At 28.2% G+C, this 22620-nt stretch overlaps 1 protein-coding gene across 1 annotated transcript in view; it reads right to left on the reverse strand.

The window, feature by feature from the left end:
• LOC127286190 (ribosome biogenesis protein WDR12 homolog) overlaps nucleotides 1-22129 on the reverse strand; it is a 47862-nt gene extending 25733 nt beyond the window's left edge. The window contains exons 1-2 of the mRNA XM_051312541.1: nucleotides 21902-22129; nucleotides 14860-14945 (exon numbers count right to left, since the gene is read on the reverse strand). Coding sequence (XP_051168498.1) covers nucleotides 14860-14945; nucleotides 21902-21972 — 157 coding nt within the window. The 5' untranslated portion in view covers nucleotides 21973-22129. The remainder of the gene's footprint in view (nucleotides 1-14859; nucleotides 14946-21901) is intronic.
• Between the last annotated feature and the right edge of the window lie 491 nt (nucleotides 22130-22620).

Raw genomic sequence — 22620 nt, forward strand, 5'->3', positions numbered from 1 at the left:
ACAATTTTTAGAAAAATTTATAATAAATATGAAGATATTTGAGTATATAGAAAATTTGAGTAAATATAAAATGGATCGAAATGCTTCTACGCATCTTTTAGAGTTTTTTTTTCATTAACTGCCTGATTCTATTGTCTTTTAGTATAAAAATGATTTAAGAATTTAAATAATTATTTGTTAAAACTCTCAGGATTATTGACAAGAGTGAAATTTATTCTCGCAACCATGCCTCAAGGACGTCCACCATTAATAGACAGTAAATTGATCATTGAGGCTGTGTTAAAGCACAAGAATCGTATTGTTCGTGAAGATGACATTAATTTCATTTCGCCAGAAACTGATTCTGTTTGGACGGAAATATCCGAAGATCTGTGTAATAAAATTAAAAAATCCTCCTTATATTCATATGTTATGAATAATAAATTTGAATTAAGAGATTTGTTGTGTGGCTCAGTGAATAATGGAGCAAACACAACATTTACTGACAACACGATATCGTCTTCTTCTTCTAACGATTCTGACGAATCATTAAAAAATGAAAATTCAAGTTTCATTTTTACCTTAAGCTTTGGGGTAACTGAATTTAAGAAACTGATCGTGGAAACAGTACGACAATGTAGAAATAAAAAAGGCAATTCAAAAACTCGCATCGTAAATATCCTAGAACCACAAAAATGGACAGAAGTATTTGCTAAGGCAATATATGACGATTTTAAGCTTAGCCATGGCTATCATTTTAAAAACAATTATATAAACAAGGACAAAGAGTCGGGTGGCTTTTCAGGTAAGACTATTGATAATTTAATTTTTAATTAAGAGAAACTAATGTTTTTAATTTTTGCAGGTCATTGCAAGTGCGGAAGCCAACTGCGATGTCAAATTTTACCGCGTTTAAATGACGAAAATATAATAAAAATAAAATGCACAGCTTCTGTAGGCCAAGAAGAATGTGGAAAGCGTCAATGTAGAGGCGAAACGAGGAAAAATGTAGTTTTGGATTTGGAACATGAGTCTGCGGAATTTTACAGATCGAAAAAAGCTTCGGAGATGATAAAGGAAGGAGATTCTACAGTTCCACCACTTTTGTATAGTGCGAATGTTTTAAGAACTGCCAAATGTCAATCGAAGAAAAGAAAATATCTGGACGATGATCCCATGACGGCAATTTCGAAATTTAAAAGAAGTCGCGAGGGTTTAAATATTATCAGAGACATTGGGCTTGACCCAATAAAAGTTTACTTCTGGTCTCCCCATCAAACCCGACTTTATAATAAATTAATTAAGAATGCAGATTCGTCATTCTGCGTTGATGCTACTAGAGGGTTAGCCAAACAAATTGTACATGTGGATGGTAAAAAGTCGCAAAATATTTTTTTATATCATGGTGTTCTCCACACAGCAAATATACAGTGTGCAGTAACAAGCATGTTATCTGAGTGCCAAGATACTGTAACCATAACCTCATGGTTAATGCGATGGGCACAAGCTGGTGCAGAGTATCCCAAAGAAATTGTAAGAATTCATTTTTCTCAATTCATTCATCATTAAAAACCTTTTTTCTTTCAATATAAGACACCCTTTTATCCGACTTTCCTCTAAAGTTTTGTAAAATCTCAACTCTAAATCTGAAGTAGTGAAAAGTCGTTCACTAGTTCAGGGTGTATTACATTTTTTTACCAATTATTATCATTTTAAAATAAGATTTAAAAAATGAGATCAAAGCACGAAATGAAACAGTGGTACTTTAATAAAGAGTAGTGTAAATTTTCACTAAATCAGATTTAGAATCTCCCAAACTAACTTTCTTTGTGTTGTGCTATTTTAAGGTGACTAACGGTCATAAAAATTAGGAAAATCAAGGAAATGTCAGGAAATTTAAATCATTAAGGAAAAGTAAGAGAATTTCTTCCATTTTTTGGAAAATCAATCACATTATTTATTTTTCCGGAAAATCTATTCTTTTCTATAAAAATCCTTTTTCTAGAAATTATTAAAATTTATTTATTTTGACAAACAGGAGAAAATTAAAACATTTTTTCACATTCTCGTTTTCTTTTCATTCCTAAAATTATTCATTTTTCTTTCAATTTCATATTTTCTAAAATGACTTTCTATTTTATTAAATTTTCGAATTTTTTCATTATTAAAAAGTTTCATTTTTGAAACGATTTTTTCCCTTCAATTCTCCTTCTCATGGAGTTCTTAAAATTTATTTTTTATTTTATCATTTTATTTTTTTTAGTTGCCCAAAAATTTTCAACTTTTCCCTTCTATTCTCCTTTTATGTTAGAAGTTTTGTAAATTCTTGATTTTTTCAATTATTTTTCTAATTTTGTTTTTTCCTTAGATTTTCTTTTAATTTTGTTTTAAATTGAAATATAGTACTTATCTTAATTTATTTATCAGCTATTATAATCCGTTAAATTATATTACATAGATTAGGTAATATATAAGGAAGTAAAAGCTCAAAATAAATAAGAAAAAGTTAGTGTAAAGTCAGGGAAATTTTTTTGGAAAACCTGTTAGACACCTCAACTTAATTTTATTTTTCAGAAATTTTAATAAAGCATGTTATCAATGATTTGCAGGTTTGCGATTCTTCTAAGGCATTATTGAATGCATGCTGCAGGGCATTTACTTCCTTTGAGACTATCACAACGTATGCAGAGAAGTGTATGACCGATCATTTGCCTTCAGTTTACATTCGAATTGACGTTGCGCATGTTTTGAAAAGTTGGTCCGATTTTCTAAGAGATGAAAAAAAGCCAGTTAAAAAATTCTATTTATTTGCAATTGGCCAAATAATTGTATCAAGGAATCAGATGGATGCCACTAAGATTATTGAAGCTGTTCTTCTCATATCAAGATCTGAGTCAGCTGGTGATGGAGCAGAGTCTTTAAAAATAGCGGTTCAATCCATTAAAGATTTGATTAAATGCGCAGAACCTGAAATTGAAGAATTGATAAATAATTTCATCGAAGATGAAACTGAGTTGGAAGCAAACCAAATACAAAAAGAATCTTCAGATAAAGAATCTGAAGGTGTCTTGAGAAAATGGACAGTGTCGATGGAAAAGAAAATAACAAATATCCTTCAGAATGAAGAAGGTGATGATATAAATCCACGGCACTGTCCAAAGGTTGCGAAACATCTCATTGATCAAATTAAATTAATTCCAGTTTGGTCATGCATTAGAAGGGATGATTTTCAATATGGTCGAGTACCAGCAAGCAGCGCACCTGTTGAAAATGAGTTTAAAATCTTGAAAAACTTAATTCTTAAGGATAAGGTGCGAATAGATGCGGCTGTTGAAACTATTGTAAAGTATTATAATGGAAAATTAAAACTCATTGAGTGCGAGAATGAGAAAAAAAACACAGTCGTCTCTAAAAAAATAGAAGTTACATCACCTAGTGAGAAAGTTATGATCGACCGAAGTCCACTTAAAGATTTGTCACCTGTCTTTAATAAGGAAAATAGTATAAAATGCTCAACTTGTGAGAATGAGGATTTCTCTTCTCATCTGTTAAATTGTGTTTTATGTGAAGCAAACATCCATTCCCAGGGCTCTTGTTCAACAAGACTTGACGATGCAGGAAGACGAATTTGTCGAACATGTTCTGAAAGCTCCACTAAAACTGCAAGACTTGCTCTGAATGAAATCGAAAATTGGCGTGGTTTAGATCATCCGAAAAGGGGAAATGAAAAAAAGAGCTTGTATTTATCAAAAGAAAATGTAGATGTGAATGATTTTATTTGTTCTGAAAAACTCCGAAGATTGCCAATTCTTAACAATGGAGATAAAGAAAGTTTAGGTTTAGTCCCTATAGATAAAGCTTCGTTTTCTCTGTACAATACATGCCCGTTGGACACCATGTTTCACATAATTTTAGCGGCAATAACTGACTCAAATAATATAAAAAATTACGTTGAGGAATACAAAACTCAAAACCCTTTGTTCGAAATGGTTTTAGGAGTTGACGAAACAAAAATCCAGGCATCAACCTATAGAAAAAGGGCACAAATTTGCTTAAATTATTTAAATATAAGTCCAGAACCCAATGTCATCGAGTCAGTCTGCCGCGCTGGATGTAAGGAAAGAATAAAATATCTCCCAACGATTACAGTAAGTGAGAAAGAGTTGAGGAAGCCTTTAGAAGTTGTTATTCAAGACCACATACATCTTCCAGGTGTTGAATGTCGTCATCCACAATGCAAAGAAGTAGAAGAAAACAGCTTGCGTGAAACAGGTATTTAGCCAAATTACAATTTTTCTAGCAAAAATAACGCGCGGGAGTAATTTTTACTTAAACGATCTACATAGGGTAGGGTGGGGCTAAAAGATGGGGGGGGGGTAAAAACGTCCATCCATAAATGAGGAGTAGAATGACAAAAGGAGTCAAAAGTCAATTCACTGTTTTTACAGAAAGTGAAAAAAACTTATTCAAAATACTGCAAATTATTTAAAAAGAAACTAAGAAAAGCGTTTCGAGATATTAGTATGTTCTAATAAATAAACAACAATTTGTTTAAATAAACCTACATATTAACGAGGTAAATAAAAAACTGTGGTGCTTCAAGGTTATATCGACTGTGCACATTTTCTTCAAACAATAATTGTGAAAAAATATACAGATTAAAGAAAAACTAGAAAATCAGTTTCTTTCTATTGAATCGAGGAATTCAATAAAAAAAATTTGGTTTGAGAAAATTGTTTATTTTCGAAAAAATTACGAATTAGGTGCTTGCTTTGCAATTGAGCAATACTTTCATTTTTAAATTCAATTGTTAACAACTATTATATCAAAAAAAAAACTTTTTCCCCGTTACTTTTAAAAATCATTTCACCTTCATGTCGTTTATCTAACAATACACTGTAAAAAAGGGAGTTAACATTTAACTCCCTGTGGGACTCTATAAAAGTCGCACCCTTTTTGGAGTGAAGCCGAAGGGAGTTGTTGATTTATGAGTTGAATTGTGCTGAGGGAGTTAATTCTTTTGGAGTTAATTAACTGATCAACTCCCTTTTGGAGTTGATTTTTAACTCGAAAACTTTTACTCCCAACTCCAGTGACCGTCAACTCCCTAAATTTTTTACAGTGTATCTTTTTTATTAATCGAGTTTTTTCCGCATCTGCGTGACATTACCGTTTTGTAAAAAGCAATGTTTTTAAACTTCTTATGTTATATTCATAATATTATTGACTTATTACTTTCCTTTATTTTCCAATCAGATTGCAATAAAGTAAATTTGAGGCTATTTTATTATATTTATTTTTATTCAAAAGTGATTGAAATACGCATTAAAAAAGAAAATCCTTTTACAGGAAGGTGTAAATGAATTTATTTAATTTTTTTAATAAAGAATCCTCAATTACGATAAATTGGCGCTTGACCCCTTCGAAAAGAAATATCTCATTGATCAATAGAATTGTACCGTTAGAAAGAGAAGTTCAGAAAACGTTAAAAAAGACATAACCATCTATGGTTAAATATAAAGATATATTTTTCCCTCTATGGAAAAGAAAATATTATTTTTACTTCAAATTTTGTACAAAAGTAAAGTTGTTGTCTTTCACGGAAAAAAAGAAAAAGTAATCTTTACTACTTTCAGAGTAAAACCGAAACTGATCGAAGTTTCTGCGCATCTCTGGCAACTTTTACTCCAAAAATAGTAGAAATTACTACGGAAGCAATAAAATTTACTACAGAAATAGTTAATTTTATTATTTTTGGAGTAAAAGTTGCTAGAAATGCGCAGAAATTTAGGACATGGATGGAAAAATAGCATTAGGGGACATACAAAAATCGTTTGCATCTCCTATAGACCAGGATGTCTACAACCTTGTAGGAGTAGCGGAGTACATAGGTCCCAAAGTGTCACGGAGGTCATCAACATCTGTTGGGCATTATCGTGCAATAGCAAGGAGAAACAACACTTGGGTTATTTATGACGACACAAAAAAGAAGCTCAACAAGGGAATTTCTGTTAAAAACACGCACAATTTAAGTGTCGAGATGCTAATTTACGGGAAAGTGTAAAGTACAGATTTATCACATCTATTATTATATTTCAACAAGGGCAATTCTGATAATGATACAATTTGACTGTCGAAATGTTAAATGAAAAAAAATGTAAAATATTGATTCAACGTGATATTCTTTATTATATCTCAAAAGGGCTATTGTGTTAAAGATATAATTTAACTGTCGCAATGTTAAATTAAAAAAAACTGTAATACATAGATCAAAGGTGATTTTCATTATTATATTTCGAATAGGACAATTCTGATAAAGATAAAATTTAACTGTCGCAATGTTAAATTTAAAAAAACTGCAATACATAGATCTAAGGTGATTTTCATTAATATATTCCGAAAAGGACAATTCTGATAATGATACAATTTAACTGTCGAAATGTTAAATTAAAAAAAAACTGTAATATATAGACCTAAGGTGATTTTAAGTATTATTTTTCCAAAAGGGCAATTCTAAAAAAGAAACAATTTAACTGTAGAAATGTTGAAGAAAATAAAACTGTTAAATATAGATTTAAGGTGATATTCATTATTATATTTCAAAAAAGGCAAATGTGTAAAAGATACAATTTATCTGTGGAAACGTTAAATTAAAAAAAACTGTTATATATAGATCTAAGGTGATTTTTATTATTATATTTCGAAAACGACAAATCTGATAATTATACAATTCAACTGTCAAAATGTTGAATTAAAAAAAAACTGTAATACATAGATCTAAGATGATTTATATTATTATATTTCGAAAAGGACAATTCTGAAAAAGATTCAATGAAACTTAGCAAAGCAGCCGGATTGTTAATAACAAATAAATTATTTAAATAAATTTTTAAATGTAACATTTTTCGCTTGTTTGTTTTAGTTGATTTATCAGGTTTTTGAATTAGTCGCTTCTATTTTGAATTGTTTAAAAATTATTTAAATTTATTTAAGGGCGAAACTTAGCAAAGAAGCTAGATTGTTAATAACAAATAAATTATTTAAATAAATTTTTAAATGTAACATTTTTCGCTTGTTTGTTTTAGTTGATTTATCAGGTTTTTGATTTAGTCGCTTCTATTTTGAATTGTTAAAAAATTATTTAAATTTATTTAAGGGCGAAATTTAGCAAAGCAGTTGGTTTTTTAATAACAAATTATTTTTTTTTTGATAAATTTTTATATGGAGAATTTGTCGCTTGTTATCTTTAGTTGATTTATCAGGTTTTTGAATTAGTCGCTTTTATTTTGAATTGTTTAAAAATTATTCAAACTTATTTAGGGGCGAAATTTAGCAAAGCAGTTGGTGTTTTAATAACAAATAATTTTTTTCTGATAAATTTTTATATGGAGAATTTGTCGCTTGATTGTTTTAGTTGATTTATCAGGTTTTTGAATTAGTCGATATTATTTTGAACTGTTTAATAAACTTTTTAAACTTTGTTCTCTTTAAAACTTAATGAATTTTAATAATTTAGTCTGTAGTTGCTGACTAACTCTTAAATGTTTTGTAATATTTTTTCGTGGTTTTTTTTTGTGTGTGTCAATGTTTTTCTAGTCATTTATAGTTTCTTTGTATGTAATAACTGAAAAAAAAATTTTATTTTTTGGAAATTTAAAAAAAAATTTTTTTTGGTATATTTTTTTTTTTTTGTAAATGACTTATGCGATTATGTTACGACAAAAAAACGGAAAATTCCTATGAAGAGCAAATGTTTTTATCTTTGCATCTAACACAGTTACAGTGGGTGCTTCGCTAAGTTTATATAAAGTTAGCAAAGCAGCCAATATAAAAAAAAATATAAGAGCGACAAAATTTTTTTTTCCACAATTAATTAGCGACAAAAAAACGGTAAATTTTGATCTATATGAGACCTTTGATACTTAAAGTTGTTTCGCTAAGTTTATATTCATGAGGAGTAGAAATTCGGAGGTCTGTTAAGCTGGCACCACAAGTTTGATATTTTTAAATATGAGAATTTAGGGCTCAATTAGGGCTAATTACCGCTAAAAATGAAAAATTTACCGCTCTTTATTTTTTTTTAAAAAAAGGCGGTTGGTGCTACCTTAACGTTAAACTAGCACCAACCGCTTAAAAAACCAAATAAATAAAGAGATAATTAAAATTCTACCATGCCATAATACCTTAACGTTAAGCTGGCACCAACCGCTTAAAAAACCTAAAAAAACGAGATATTTAAAAATGCACCCTGACATAGTTTAGGGCTTATTTAGGGCTTTCATTTCAAATGAAAATAGAAAGAAATTAAAAAAAAATTTCTAAATTGAAAAAAATCTTAATTTTTTTTTAAAAAAATGAGTTGGTGCTACCTTAACTCTTAGCTGGCACAACTCTTTTCAAAACCCAAATAGAAAATTGGATATTTAAAATTTTACTTTGCCATAATTTAGGGCTCATTTAGGGCTTTCAAATGGACGTAGAAAGAAATTAAAAAAAATTTCTAAATCGAAAAAAAATCTTCATTAGGGTTCCGTACCCTAATATAAAGTGTAATGAGACTAGTGAAGCAAGGCATGTACCCCCCTCCCCCTAGCGGCCACACGAATTTATCTAGAGAGCTGAAATTTGGTACACATATGAGGCAAAATTCCTGAAATGTCCGAACAAAAAATTAAAAGTTCTCGAATTTAATCCATAATTTTCTAAAATGTTGTTATTGTTGGTGAAAGTCTAAAAATCAATTATTATTAAATTTAATAAAATAGTTTTTGAATTACAACGTTTTTAATTTTTGACTTTAGAAAAAAAATTTTTTTTACAATGTACAATATTTATAAGTAGAATGCATAAAAGTTAACATATATATAATGATTTTTAAAGCTTTTTTGACGGGTTACACGCTGTTAATAAAATTTATTTTTTTTAAATAACATTTGACCTTGAAATTCAAGGTCAAAATGTTAATTTACGTTTATCTCAAAATCGGATTTCTTAAAACTATTTTTAACTATCTCAATGGAAAGGTTGACTAATTTTCTACAAAACATGTAATTTTCAGAGTGGGATCTTTTAAAGTTTTTGAGAATATAGCGAATCTCATAGGAATTGATTATAATAGCGTTGTCAAGGAAAAATCAAAAATTTTGAAAAAAAGCGTTTAATCCTCCTAGCGCGCACACTATTTGACCAAGACAGTTCATATTTGGTATACATTCGTATTTTTGCGTATAGATTACAGAAAAAATTTAGCGAGAACGATTGGGCTTGATGATCATATTGTTTTTAAGGAAAACTCATATTTTTAGAAAAAATCATGGATTTTTCGAATAAAAAAAGAAGAAAATTTTATCTTAAGGGATTCAAATTTATACATTTTTACGTGTAGATTACAAAAAAAATATAGTGAGCATGATTGGAGTTGATAATCATAGCGTTTTCAAGGAAAAACTGATAATTTTCGTTATATGTTACTATGTGTCTATCTATGTGTTTTTATGCTCACATTACAGGAAAACTTAAGCAAACAAGGAGGGGGTCCTTTATGTTTATTTTATAAACATTATGCTTCCTCATTGTGTGAAGCAAAAAATTCGCTTCCTCGTGAAGAAAGCAATGAATTTGTCCAATTCAATTGATTGATTTAAAAAATTTCGAGTTAAAAATGTTTTAAATTAATTAAATTTTTTGAAAAATAAAGAAAATTTTAATTAATTTTGAGTGTAACATAAACTTTATATATACGAATCGATTCGTTTTAATGCAAGGAATACAATTATTTTATTCATCAACTTGAATTTAAAAAAAACACAAAATTTTTTAGCTAAAATATGAATTTTCGATTTTTCAATTTTTATTAATTCTCGAATTTAAAATCAAATCTATACTTTATATATACCAACCAATTCGTTTCAATGCAGGGAATAAAATTATTTCATATATAAACATGAATTTAAATAAACACATCATTTTTTAGCTAAAATGAGAATTTTTGATTTTTTAACTTTCTTTAATTCTTTAAATTTCAATCAAATCTATACTTTATATATATATCAATCGATTCATCTTGACATAAAGAAGACGATTATATTATATATTACCTTAAATTTTTCGATTTAAAAATTTTTTCAATTAAAAAAAAATTTTTGGAAAAAAGACGATAAAATTTTTTTTTTGGGGTATTTTTAAAAATCCTCTCGTCATTTTTGAGAGATTAATGTGTTAAATAAGCCTACCAAATTTTATCCAAATCCATTAAAACCTGTTAAAGATATCGTGTTCACAAAAACGATCCACACACACATACACACACACACACACACACATACACACACACATACATACATCCGGACAATTGATCAGGATCTCATATAACATGTTTCTATATAGAGGAAAATTTGTTTTCACCATTTTTAAAAAGTTTATAAACGAAAGGACTACATAGCTTCCTCCACGAGGAAGCAAAATGGAATTTTTCCACCTGCCTTCACACTTTAACCCCCTTAAATTTTAGGTTTAAGGGTACGGAACCCTCGGTTTTAATGCGAGTGTAACTTGCACTTGTTCGATTTTTTTTAAGAGTTGGTGCTACCTTAACTCTTAGCTAGTACATAGTCATTTTTAGGGATTTTTCGTAAAAATTCATGGTTTTTCCTTGACAATGCTAGGATAATCAATTCCTGTGAGATTCGCTATATTTTCCCTTTAATCTACACGCCAAAATACATATGTGTACCAAATTTCAGTCCTCTAGATAAATTCGTGTGGCCGCTAAGGGGGGGGGGGAAACATACCTTGCTTCACTAGTCTCATTAATAGGATTCCCCCTTCGGGTACGGAACCCTAATGAAAATTTTTTTTCGATTTAGAAATTTTTTTTTAATTTCTTTCTACTTACATTTGAAAACCCTAAATAAGCCCTAAATTATGTCAGGGTGGATTTTTAAATATCTCGTTTTTTATTTGGTTTTTTAAGCGGTTGGTGCCAGCTTAACGTTAAGGTAGCACCAACCGCCTTTTTTTAAAAAAAATAAAGAGCGGTCAATTTTTCATTTTGAGCGGTAATTAGCCCTAATGGAGCCCTAAATTCTCACACAGCAGATATTTAAAAATATCAAACTTGTGGTGCCAGCTTAACAGACCTGAAATTCGGTGCGGACTTTAAAGCAAGATATTTTAAGTTAGAAAAAAGTTAAAGGTTTCTCACTTAGATGGTTGGAAAGATGATAAAATTCTGCTTCTGAATGTATATCAAGAAAATTTTTTTCTTTTTTTTGTATTTATAACACCGAAAAGATTTCAAGAAAAAATTATGCAATTTTTGTACTTACGTACTAATGTTTTTGACTTCCGGCATAATCTAGAATAATGTATGGAAAAATTTGACAATTTTACAACATAATCTTTAAGATCTCAGCTTTAATTTGCATTTTTGAAACTTAAAAAATGATTTGTGGTTCCTAAAATATGTTAAAAAAAGGTCCGAGCATGTTTTTCTACAACTCAGCCGTCCATCATCACTTTTGGCCTCCTCGCTGCTGGCTTGTAGAAAAACATGCTCGAACATTTTTTAATATATTTCAGAAACAACAAAACATTTTTTAAGTTTTCAAAATTTTAACACAATCTTTAAGTTCTTAGCTTTAATTTCCTTTTTGATACTTAAAAAATGTTTTGTGGTTCGTGAAATATGTTAAAAAATGATCGAAAATGTTTTTTTTACAACCCAGCAGCGAGGCGCGGCGAAAAGTGATGATTGACGGCTGAGTTGTAGGAAAACATGCTCGGACCTTTTTTAAGATATTTCAGGAACCACAAAACATTTTTTAAGTTTCAAAAATGCAAATTAAAGCTGAGATCTTAAAGATAATGTTGTAAAATTGTCAAATTTTTCCATACATTTTTCTAGATTATGCCGGAAGTCAAAAACATTAGTACGTAAGTACGAAAATTCCATAATTTTTTCTGGAAATCTTTTCGGTGTTATAAATACAAAACAAGTTGTAAATTCAGATGTTCATTACATGAACATTTTGCTTCCTCTTTACGATCAGCAAAAAAATTTGCTTCCTCGTGAAGAAAGCAAAATTTTATTGCCAAAATGTGAATTTTTGATTTTTTAACTTTCATTAATTCTTTAAATTTACCTCAAATGTATACTTTATATATATCGATCGATTCGTGTTGATGTAAGGAATACAATTTTATTATATATAACCTTAAATTTTTCTATTTAAAAATTTTTTCGATTAAAAAAAATTTTTTGGAAAAAAGACGATAAAAATTTTTTTTTTGGGTATTTTTTAAAATCCATTGGTCAGATTTGAGATATTAATATGATAAATGAGCCTACCAAATTTTATCTAAATCCATTAAAACCTGTTAAAGTTATCTTCTAAACAAACAAGGGATCCACATACACACATACATACATAAGGACAATTGATCTGCATCTCATATAACATGTTTCTATAAATAAAAAAAATTTGTTTCCGCCACTTTGAAAAGTTTTATAAACGAAAGGACTACAAAGCTTCCTCCACGAGGAAGCAAAAAAAGAAAAAAATTTTCTTGGTATACATTGAGAAGCAGAATTTTATCAGCTTTCCAACCATCTAAGTGAGAAACCTTCAACTTTTTTCTAACTTAAAATATATTGCTTTAAAGTCCGCACCGAATTTCCACTCCTCGCACGTTAATCGTACCGACAATTATCGGCGGTAGTGTACATAAATCCAAATTATGTCAAAATTTTGAAGTTTAAATCAATGTACAGACAGACATCAGATTATATATATAGATTATGTTAAGTTGTATTTTTTGGGCGTTTGCAGATATAGATTTTTAACATCAATAACTTCGTAATATTTTATAATAAAAGGTTCAATAATAGGTCAATTGAATTTTTAGATATTTTCCAAATCGTTCATAGTAATTTTAAAGTTACAAAAAGATTTTTTAACAAATAATGCAAAAAAAGGCTGGTTTTTCAAAATTTTCAATTTCATAATGTTAATAACTCTGAATAAATTAACAGTAGGATATTTGCTAATAAATCAAAAGATGCTGTTCAAAAAACTCTACAAAAGTAGATATAAATATCTATTGGTGTCAATATTTTTTTTAAGTTGTAGGCAAAAACGTTTTTCTCTAATTCCTAAAAATTCAATAACTTTGAATAGAATAACAGTAGAATGTTCGCTAATGGCTCAAAAGATGCGTCTTAAAAAACTCTACAAAATTAAAGAAAAATATTCATAGGTGTCCTAATATTTTTTTAAAGTTATAAGCAAAAAACGATTTTTCAAAAATTTTTAAATGCAAAAACATAATAGATAGATACACTGAAAGAAAATTCATACTACTAAGTATTAAACTCATATTAGAGTTTAATATAAATGTTACAATTTAGGGAAAAAGTGCACCTATACTGATTACTATTACAGTTTTTATGAAAATATATAATGAATTTAAGAGTAACTATTATTTTAAGAAAAAAGAATTAGTATATTTATTTTAAAAATTAGTATTTTCTTTATGAATTCACAGAATACGAAATATTATAATAAATAATTTCACAAAATAGTAAGAAAAATAACATATATCCGTATACTTATTTCACATTTTGTAAAACTTTATATTAAAAGTCACGGATTTTCCCGAGAGACTACGAATTTAACCGAAGTTCTGTCTGTTTGCGGCTTCGTGTCCTACTCGAACTTCTACGACTTGATCCGATTTTCGAAAGTGTTGTTAACCAGCAGAACGTACCTATCAACTGTCAACATACGTGTTTCAAATGTTTATAGTGTTTTAAATTCTTTTTAATTTAAATTTATTTTCAATTTATAAAAAATGTTTTATTAAAGTTATTTAATAATAATAAATTTATTATTAATTATTAAATTTATTATTATTTTTATTAATTTTTATTTTTTGATGTCATCTTTACAATTATTTAATTTTTATTTGCAATAAAAATTTTTATAACAATCATAATTTTTAATTTGAAAAAAAAGAAAAATCTATATAAACAATTAATAATAAAAATGAACCCAGCGTAACCTCCATAAAATTACACCATTGGCACTAGTAAACTATTTTTTATTATTAAGTTATTATAAGTAAACTTCTTTCTCGCAAGTGGTAAAAATATTCAGTAGTTAGTATATAAGAAAACGATATATGCCGACCCCCAGCGAAATTTATCGTTATGCGTGTAGAATTGTAAGTGTAGGTTTCGTTGCGATCGTGTAATGTCTATGTATAAGCGAAATGAACGTGCGTGTTCATTAGTATGTGTATTAACCTGTATCGTAAGTGTGAATGTGTTGTTCCTAGTCTCACTCCTCTTCCTCCCGAGAATTAACGGAAACGTCCGAGTTTCCACTTTTTTTCCCTTTTCTTCCGACATTCTGAATTTTTCGTATAAAGTTTTACAAATATTAGAACGCTACATTCCATATAATGCAACAACTCTATGAGAATTTAATATAATATTTTCAAATATTGGTAATCTTTTTACGTTCTTTCTACAATAATTATTAATATTTGAAAAAAGATTTTAAGTTGGAACTTTAATATAAAGTATATTGAATTTTAATAAAAAGTACACTTTTCCCTAAATTCTAAAAGAATATATTAAAATGTAATACGCATTTTGTTATTTTTTCCTATGAAATTTCTTTCAGTGTAGTTAATCTTTATTAATATGGCTCAAAGTACTCTCATTATTTGTCCTGAGGTCAAAAAACAAAGATACATAAAAAAATCGAGTTCAAAAAATATCGGTATTACAATGCATCCTTCATGATGAAGCAATACTTTAATTTATTAAAATATTATATTATTCAATTAGTTAATTTAGATAACTCAAGTTATTACCTTTTAAAAGTTCGTTTACTAAAATATTTAAGTCACTTCCTACAACTGTAGTTGGAACTGATAGTGGATAATTTGGCACAGTATACCTGAAAAAAATTAATAATAATAGTTGATCAAGGTAATTTTATATCTAACTTAGATATATATAATTTCATATATTTGGACAAAAATGTAGGGGAGAGGGCCCTAAGATGGACATTTGATATAAAATTTTCGTATAAGTATAAATATCGCCTCGTGATTTTTTTTTACTGATTTAGTTTGTTTAGATGAAGCTTTTTATATAAACACGGATCGGAAAGAATTATTTTTCTTCCTGTAACACATATTACGTGGATTTTTCGTTTTAAAAAGTTTTGTAATAGTTTTTATTTTAGTCGGTAAAATTATCCATATTTTTAATTTCGAATAGGTGCATATCGTAATAACCTCATTTATTTATCATATAATAGTATTCTAAAATGATTCGGTTGACACTGTGTTTGTAAATAATTTTTATTTGCGCCAAAAAAATGGAGTCATTGCTCCTAAGATGGACAGTCTGGTGGCCCTAAGATGGACATCACACATTAATTTTTAATTTTATTTATTTTCAATGTTACAGTTTCTTAATAATGCTCTAAGCCTCATAATTGAAATTTTTTCTTTTTCTACTTCGAAATTGTGTTGTTATCAATAGAGAATATGATTGTGTGCCATAACTGTCAGAGAAAAGTGCACTTAAAGTGCGCCAAAATCTGCAGACCCTGGTACAAATGTCCGAATTGTGACAAACAATTCAGCTTAGAGCTGGATTTACTGTTAATTTCTTTTAATTAATTATAAAATAACTAATCTCTTATTAAATAAATTATAAAATAAATAAATTAGATTGGATAAATTAAATAAATTAATTTAATTTAATTATTCTCGTTGAAATTAATTTTCTTACAATATTATTTAAATTTTAACATTTAAAAAATGTTAAAACTTTTAAAAAATATAATAAAGAAACAGAAAATTGGTTTAAAAATCCTTACTTGATATTTTATTTTTATTTTACACGTTTTTTAATGCATTTTATGAATAGGGGTCTATCTTGGGGACACTTTTTTTCAAATCGAAATTTACAACAATTTGAAAAAATTGTTTAAAAAATGTTTGTTTGCAAATTAAAATTTTTTCTTTATGGCCAAAGGATACCTTATTTATTGTACTTTCATACGGTATGCACCATTTTTAAATATCCTAAAACGTTTGAATTCTAGAGCACAAAATCAAAACTATATCCATCTTGGGGCCCTCTCCTCTAATAATGTTTAATACTTAAAATTTTTATAAAAAAAAACTGTTTGAAAAAAATTGTCTTGAAAAGTCAATTGAGCAAAATCACCGTTTGTCGAAGTTCGTGTGCCAATTTTTCAAGGGCATGACATTTTTTAACATTTAATCTAACAATTAACCTCTACCGATAATAGGTACGATTTTTTTAAATCGAAAGCTGAGGTGCTGGACACAAACATCAAACAGATCAATTGATTCTAATTTAGATAAACTCTAAATTGAAATAATTTAAGATTCAATTTATTTATGTGAAATAAATAATAACTCGACGATTTTCTGAGTTCAGTACCAACAACATTAATGAAAAAATATGATTTCCTTTAGTAAATGTGGTAAATATCCACTCTTTAAATAAACTTAACTGTGAAAAAAAAATTTCAAAAATTTTTAATTTTTAATTACAATTTTATAAACAATTTGTATTTTTTATACTTTCTATAGCAAGGATTATAATGAAAATTTTATGTAACATACCTTGGACTCTTGTCTTCATATTCCTGAAAAAAAATTTGTATTTTCAATTATAACCAGAGATTTTGAATTTTCTTTTGAGCCGTGTACCGCTTGCCAAAGTGGTTTGAAATGAAAAAGTAGGGTTCAAAACAGTCTAGAGCCTACAAATCCCAAACAAATATTATAAACAAATTGTTAATTTCGGCAGTGACATTAATTAATTTAAATTAAACTGATTACTCGGGGGTTTTCAGGGCCGCTGAACACGAATTCGATGTCAGTTTTTCAAAATGCAAAATGTCGAATCCAATACTCTGAAAAAAAAGTTAATTGAATCAAGTAAATGCATTTACTTGAGGTACTTTACTTGAAACAAGACGATATTTTCTTATTGGAAGAAATTTATTTTCTTGAGTCAAGTAATTTTGAGCATTGAGCAATGTTCTTGAAATAAGAAAATATGAGTTTCATACAAGTAAATATATCTTACTGTTTCAAGCGAAATGTTTTACTTGCGTCAAGAACAGAAAAAGAATTGAGTCAAGAATATTATTTTCTCATGTCAAGTGATTTACGTTGAGTATTTTATTTTCTTGGGTCAAATCGTTTTGTTGTTTCCTACAAAACAACTTTTTACTTTATCTAACACCCATAGTCTTGATCCAAGAAAATGGAATGATTAATAGAAGTAGATACTTGTTTCAACTTGATTAAAAAATATATTGTTTGAATTAAACATTAATCAATCTAAGTGTTTAATATACTTGAAGCATTTTCATATTATATTCTTTCAAGAACATTCAATTTTTAGAAATAATATTATATTATATTAAACGAAATAATTGATTTTTTTAGTTGAAATAGTAATATAATCTTGAATGAAATCTTTCTTTTGTTTCCTTGAAAATATTTTTTATTTAATTCAACTCTAATATAGTCTTGAGTCAAGAAAATGCGAGGTCCGTTAACCTGGCTTGTCCACATTGTCTGATCTGGATAAAACCTATTTGAAAATTAAGGACTAATATAATGCTAATTTAATGCCCTAATGACGAATTTAATGCTCGGCATTTTCTTTAAAAAATTTGTGGACAAGCTAGCTTAACATTAAGGTGGCTTGTCCACACAATGAAGGTGCACTCTCAGAAAGATCTACTTTAAGTCAAAACTTAGGGCTTTTTTAAGGCTCCGCAATGCTCTATTGCCGAATTTAATGCCGGCATAATTTCGCCAAATATTTGCAAAAATGTAATTTTTAAGATATCTAAGTTTGTCTAAAAAGCGAAGGAATACTCTTAGGAAGGTCTTTTAGGTGTCAAAATTTAGGGCTTATTTAAAACTCTTAAATGCTTTTATGCCAAAAACACTACCTTAGCAAGTGTAAATGATTTTTTTTTAAAATAAGCACTTAAGAATTACTTGCTTATTTATGGCTCGTAAATAGCACTGTATTGGATGTTTAAAAATGATCTACCAATCCTAAAAACTACCCCTGAGTAGTTCAAAAATTTATTTTTGAATTTTTTTATAGAAAATAACGATTTTTTTTATAAACAAATTACTTTTTTTTAACTTTAGACCCGTTGTTTTACTTTTTACATATTTACATACATGGAAATACTACTAAAATACTTTGCAAAATGTTTTACTGATAACCTGATTACCCTTTTTGGATGACTACTCGAAATTTTTTTTTGCAAAATATTCTTACTATTTTCAGGTATGTAAAAATAAAAAAAAGTAAAGATAATAGGTTCCACAGTTTAAAAAAATTAATTTGTTTATTAAAAATCGTTATTTTCGATATAAAAATGTAAAAAAAAATTTTTGAACTACTGAGGCGAAGTTTTTGAAGTTGGTGGATCGTTTTTGAAAATGCAATTTAGTGCTATAATAATGAGCCTTAAATTAGCCCTATATTCCAAAGTACTTGTTTTTTGTAAAAACTGAGTTTGAAGTATACTCAGGGGTAGTTTTTGAAATTGGTGGATCATTTTTGAACATCCAATTTAGTGCTATTTAAGAACCCTAAATTAGCCCTAAATTTCTAATTACTTGATTTTGAAAAAATTGATTTTGATTTTCTCAGGGGTGCTTTTGAAGTTGGTGGATCATTTTTGAACATCCAATTCGGTGCTCGTAAAGAGCCATAAATTATCCCTAAATTCCTAAGTAATTGTTCATGAAAAAATTGAGTTTGAAATACTCATGTATAGTTTTTAAAATTAGTGGATCACTTTTGAACATTTATTTAGTTCTATTTAAGAGCCTTAAATTAGCCCTAAATTCATAAGCACTTGTTTTTGTAAAACATTGTGTTTGAACTAATTATGGGTAGTTTTTAAAATTGGTGGATCAATTTTCAACATACAATTTAGTATGTTGTTATTTAGTATGAGCCCCAAATTCTTTAGTACTTTTTTTTTGAAAAAATTGAGTTTGAACTACTCAGGGGTAGTTTTTGAAATTGGTGGATCATTTTTGAACATCTAATTAAATGGTTTTTAAGAACTCTAAATGTGTATGTGTTTGTTTTTTAAAAATATTAAGTTTGAATTATTTGAGGGTAGTTTTTGTGTTTGGTTTTCTATCAGTTACTTGGTTGGGATGCTTGGGAGTGCATTTTTAAAAAGTCAATTTAGTGCTATTGAAGAACACTAATTTAGCTCCTAATTCCTATATGATTATTGTTTGGTTAAATCAAGTTTTAATAATAAAAAATATGAATGTTAATAATAATAAATAAAAATATTTGACTTAAGAATTAGACATGTGGGATGAGGAAGGGGTGTAGGAGGGGGGGGGGGGGGTAATTCAAGTAAATATTTACTTGTATTGGAAAAATATTCTTTTGGTTGAACTCCATAAGTTTTCTCAAGTCAAGAATATATTTTCTTGAGTTAATATAAATATATATGATCTTGACTTAATATATTTTACAAATCTTAGAAGTCAATTAACTTCTTAGACGAATTACATATTTTCTTGGACCAAAAACATGCGTTCTTCTGACAATGTAAATAATATTTTGATTTAAATCTTTACTTACTTGAACCAACATTACAAAGATTTAAATGAATCAAATGCAATAATTGATTTGACTACAGATATTCTTTGAACAAGAAAATTTTTTACTCATAGAAGTCGATTAACTTTTTGATCGAATTCCATATTTTCTTAAGTCAAGAACATATGTTCTTCTTTCAAATATACTGCACCAAGTAAATGGTTTTCTTGAAACAGTAGCATAATTGATTTGACCATATTCAGTCCTACGATTTTCTTGAACCAAGTAAAATTTTCTTGGTTCAATTATTATTTTTTTTCAGTGTATGGTGAACTAATTTGTAATACCTATCTTTAATATAAATTTCGAAATTTGTAGATTTTTTAAATAAGCGATTTTTATAAATTAGTTCGCCATATTGAATCTGCCATTTTGCATTTTGAAAAACTGACATTAAATTCATGTTCAGCGGCCCTGAAAACCCCCGAGTAATCAGTTTAATTTAAATTAATTAATGTCACTGCCGAAATTAACAATTTGTTTATATTTGTTTGTAACAATTTAGTAATGGGTCTATATCAACATTTTACAATTCAGAGATCCTGTGGAGTAAATACCTAACAACAAAAAATTTCCTTACTTTATTGAAAATAAGAGTAATATATATAGGATCAGTTGGGGTAAATGGGGACAAAATCGTTATTTTTCACAAATTACGTAAGTTTCTTCCTTTAAATGGTAATATTTACGGGTTTATTTTTTTTAAGTTGTTATTTACGTTCCCAGGACTAATTTTATGCAGTAGAAAAAAATTTAGATAAGCTTTGAACACATGAAACTGACTGTCCCCATTTACCCCAAAATTTAGAAAATTTTATAAAATTTGGGGTAAATGGGGACAGCATAGTTTCTAAGAAAGTTTTAAGAAAAAAGTTGCCTTAAGTATATTACTGTATTAAGGGATGAAAAAACTTGAAAAAAATTTGTAGTAGATATATAATAGTTGAACCATTTGAATTTTTTTTTTACAATTCAGTATTTTGTCTTGCATTTGAAAACAAACAGACTTAAAAATCATACCAAATTTTTTTCTTATTCCTTATGACTCCCATAACAGAAATTCACTTGAATTTTTGATTTTTGTTAATTTGGTTAATAATGACAAGCTGTCTCCAATTACCCAAAAAATTTGAAAACTCAGGGTAAATGGGGACAGCTTGTCATTATTAACCAAATTGACAAAAATAAAAAATTCAAGTGAATTTCTATTATGGGAGTCCTAAGGAATGAGAAAAAAAATTTGGTATGATTTTTAAGTCTGTTTTCTTTGAAATGCTCGACAAAATACTGAAACTGTTTGACTTTGATTTTCAAGTTTTTATGCATTGAGCGATAACTTTTTTTATCTTGCTGCCAATTATCAAGATAAAAGCTTGGCAATACTGAAAACCTCTTGCAGGTGATCTGAGGTTAAAATATTGACGTTGAACTTCCCTTTAAAACTGTAAATTAAGCTCCAAAACCTCTTGTCCCCATTTACCCCAACTGACCCTAATATAAAATTTTATTAAAGATTATTTAAAAAAAAATTCAAAAATCGGTTGAGATTTGTAGGCTCTGTACTGTTTTGAAACCTTCTTTTTCATTTGAAATCACTTTGGCAGGCGGTGAACGGCGCAAAAAAATTTTAAATCTTCGGTCATAATTGGAAATACAAATTTTTTTTCAGGAATATAAAGACAAGAGTCCAAGGTATGTTACAAAAAAATTTCATTATAATCCTTATACTATAGAAAGTATAAAAAATATAAATTGTTTATAAAATTGTAATTAAAAATTAAAAAATTTTTTTTTCACAGTTAAGTTTATTTAAAAGAGATGAATTCATTAGAAAATTTTATTAATATTCGATAAAAAGAGATTGAATTCACTAAATTTTCAATTAATTCGATAGAGACTTTCAATAAGACAAATTTTAATAGGATAGAAATTCGTTATTCTGTATGTTAATTTTGTTTCTTAACATATTTTTGTCACCTATTTCCGGAAAATAATTCACCTTTTTAACCTTTTTTAAGTAAAAAAAGCGCTGTTATCCCTGTGTTTAAATATGTAAAAGCTAATTCTTTTCTAAAATATTGTCTACCTAATGTAGAATAAAAAAATGTTCACGATTTTTATAAAATATTAACTAAAACAAAATATTTTGATTTAAAAACATAACCTTAACAAAATAAAAAATATTCAGTTTTAACTTACTTCTCTTGTTTCGTAATGAAACGAATTTGCATCTGTGCCACATCTTTGTCATCAGTAATTGCTGAACTCATTTTTAGATAATTTTTTATTTTAATTCACTTTGTAATTCATTAAATAAAAAACTATTACTTTTCAAGCCAACACGTGAATGCACCTGAAAAATAAAATTTATTTGATATAAAACAAGACTAAGAGATGATGTGAAATAAGTCAATAGTAACAGGGTTGTCTAGTTGAATGAATTGACCCCACTCGCCAAAGTTCCCACCACGAAGTAATAATGAGCACGAATGCTGTCTGCCATTGGAAGTCGCGAACCGAGAGAGAGGGCTGATTCTTGTATTCTCCTCTTTGTCGGTACAGGTCCATTAGAAAATATTTAACAGTATGTATACGTGACAAGAAGACTAGAACCAGGAGGTGAAACTTCCACGCTTTACCGCAGTGAGTAGTGGCATGGTAAGCGTGCACACGGTGGGCGTGTCGTTTAAGTTCGTGCACTGCTAATAGAACGAATTTACGAATTCTGCGCATACTATCCATGTAGGTTTTGAAGGGGAAATTTCGTAGCAAGCAGCTGCAAATGTTTGCGTCTGCTTGGTTAGGTAAATTATATAATAATAAAATGCTTGGTCTGTCCTTCTGTCCTAACTTGAAGTTGGCCTTTTCTGATTTCACGTGTTTTTTTGAATAGTAATCTTATGACGTGTCAAATTTTC

This window comes from Leptopilina boulardi, unplaced genomic scaffold (genome assembly GCF_019393585.1).
Source record: "Leptopilina boulardi isolate dan_hultmark-lab unplaced genomic scaffold, ZJU_Lbou_2.1 LbouV2_351, whole genome shotgun sequence".
In the NCBI taxonomy this organism is placed as follows: Eukaryota; Metazoa; Arthropoda; class Insecta; order Hymenoptera; family Figitidae; genus Leptopilina; species Leptopilina boulardi.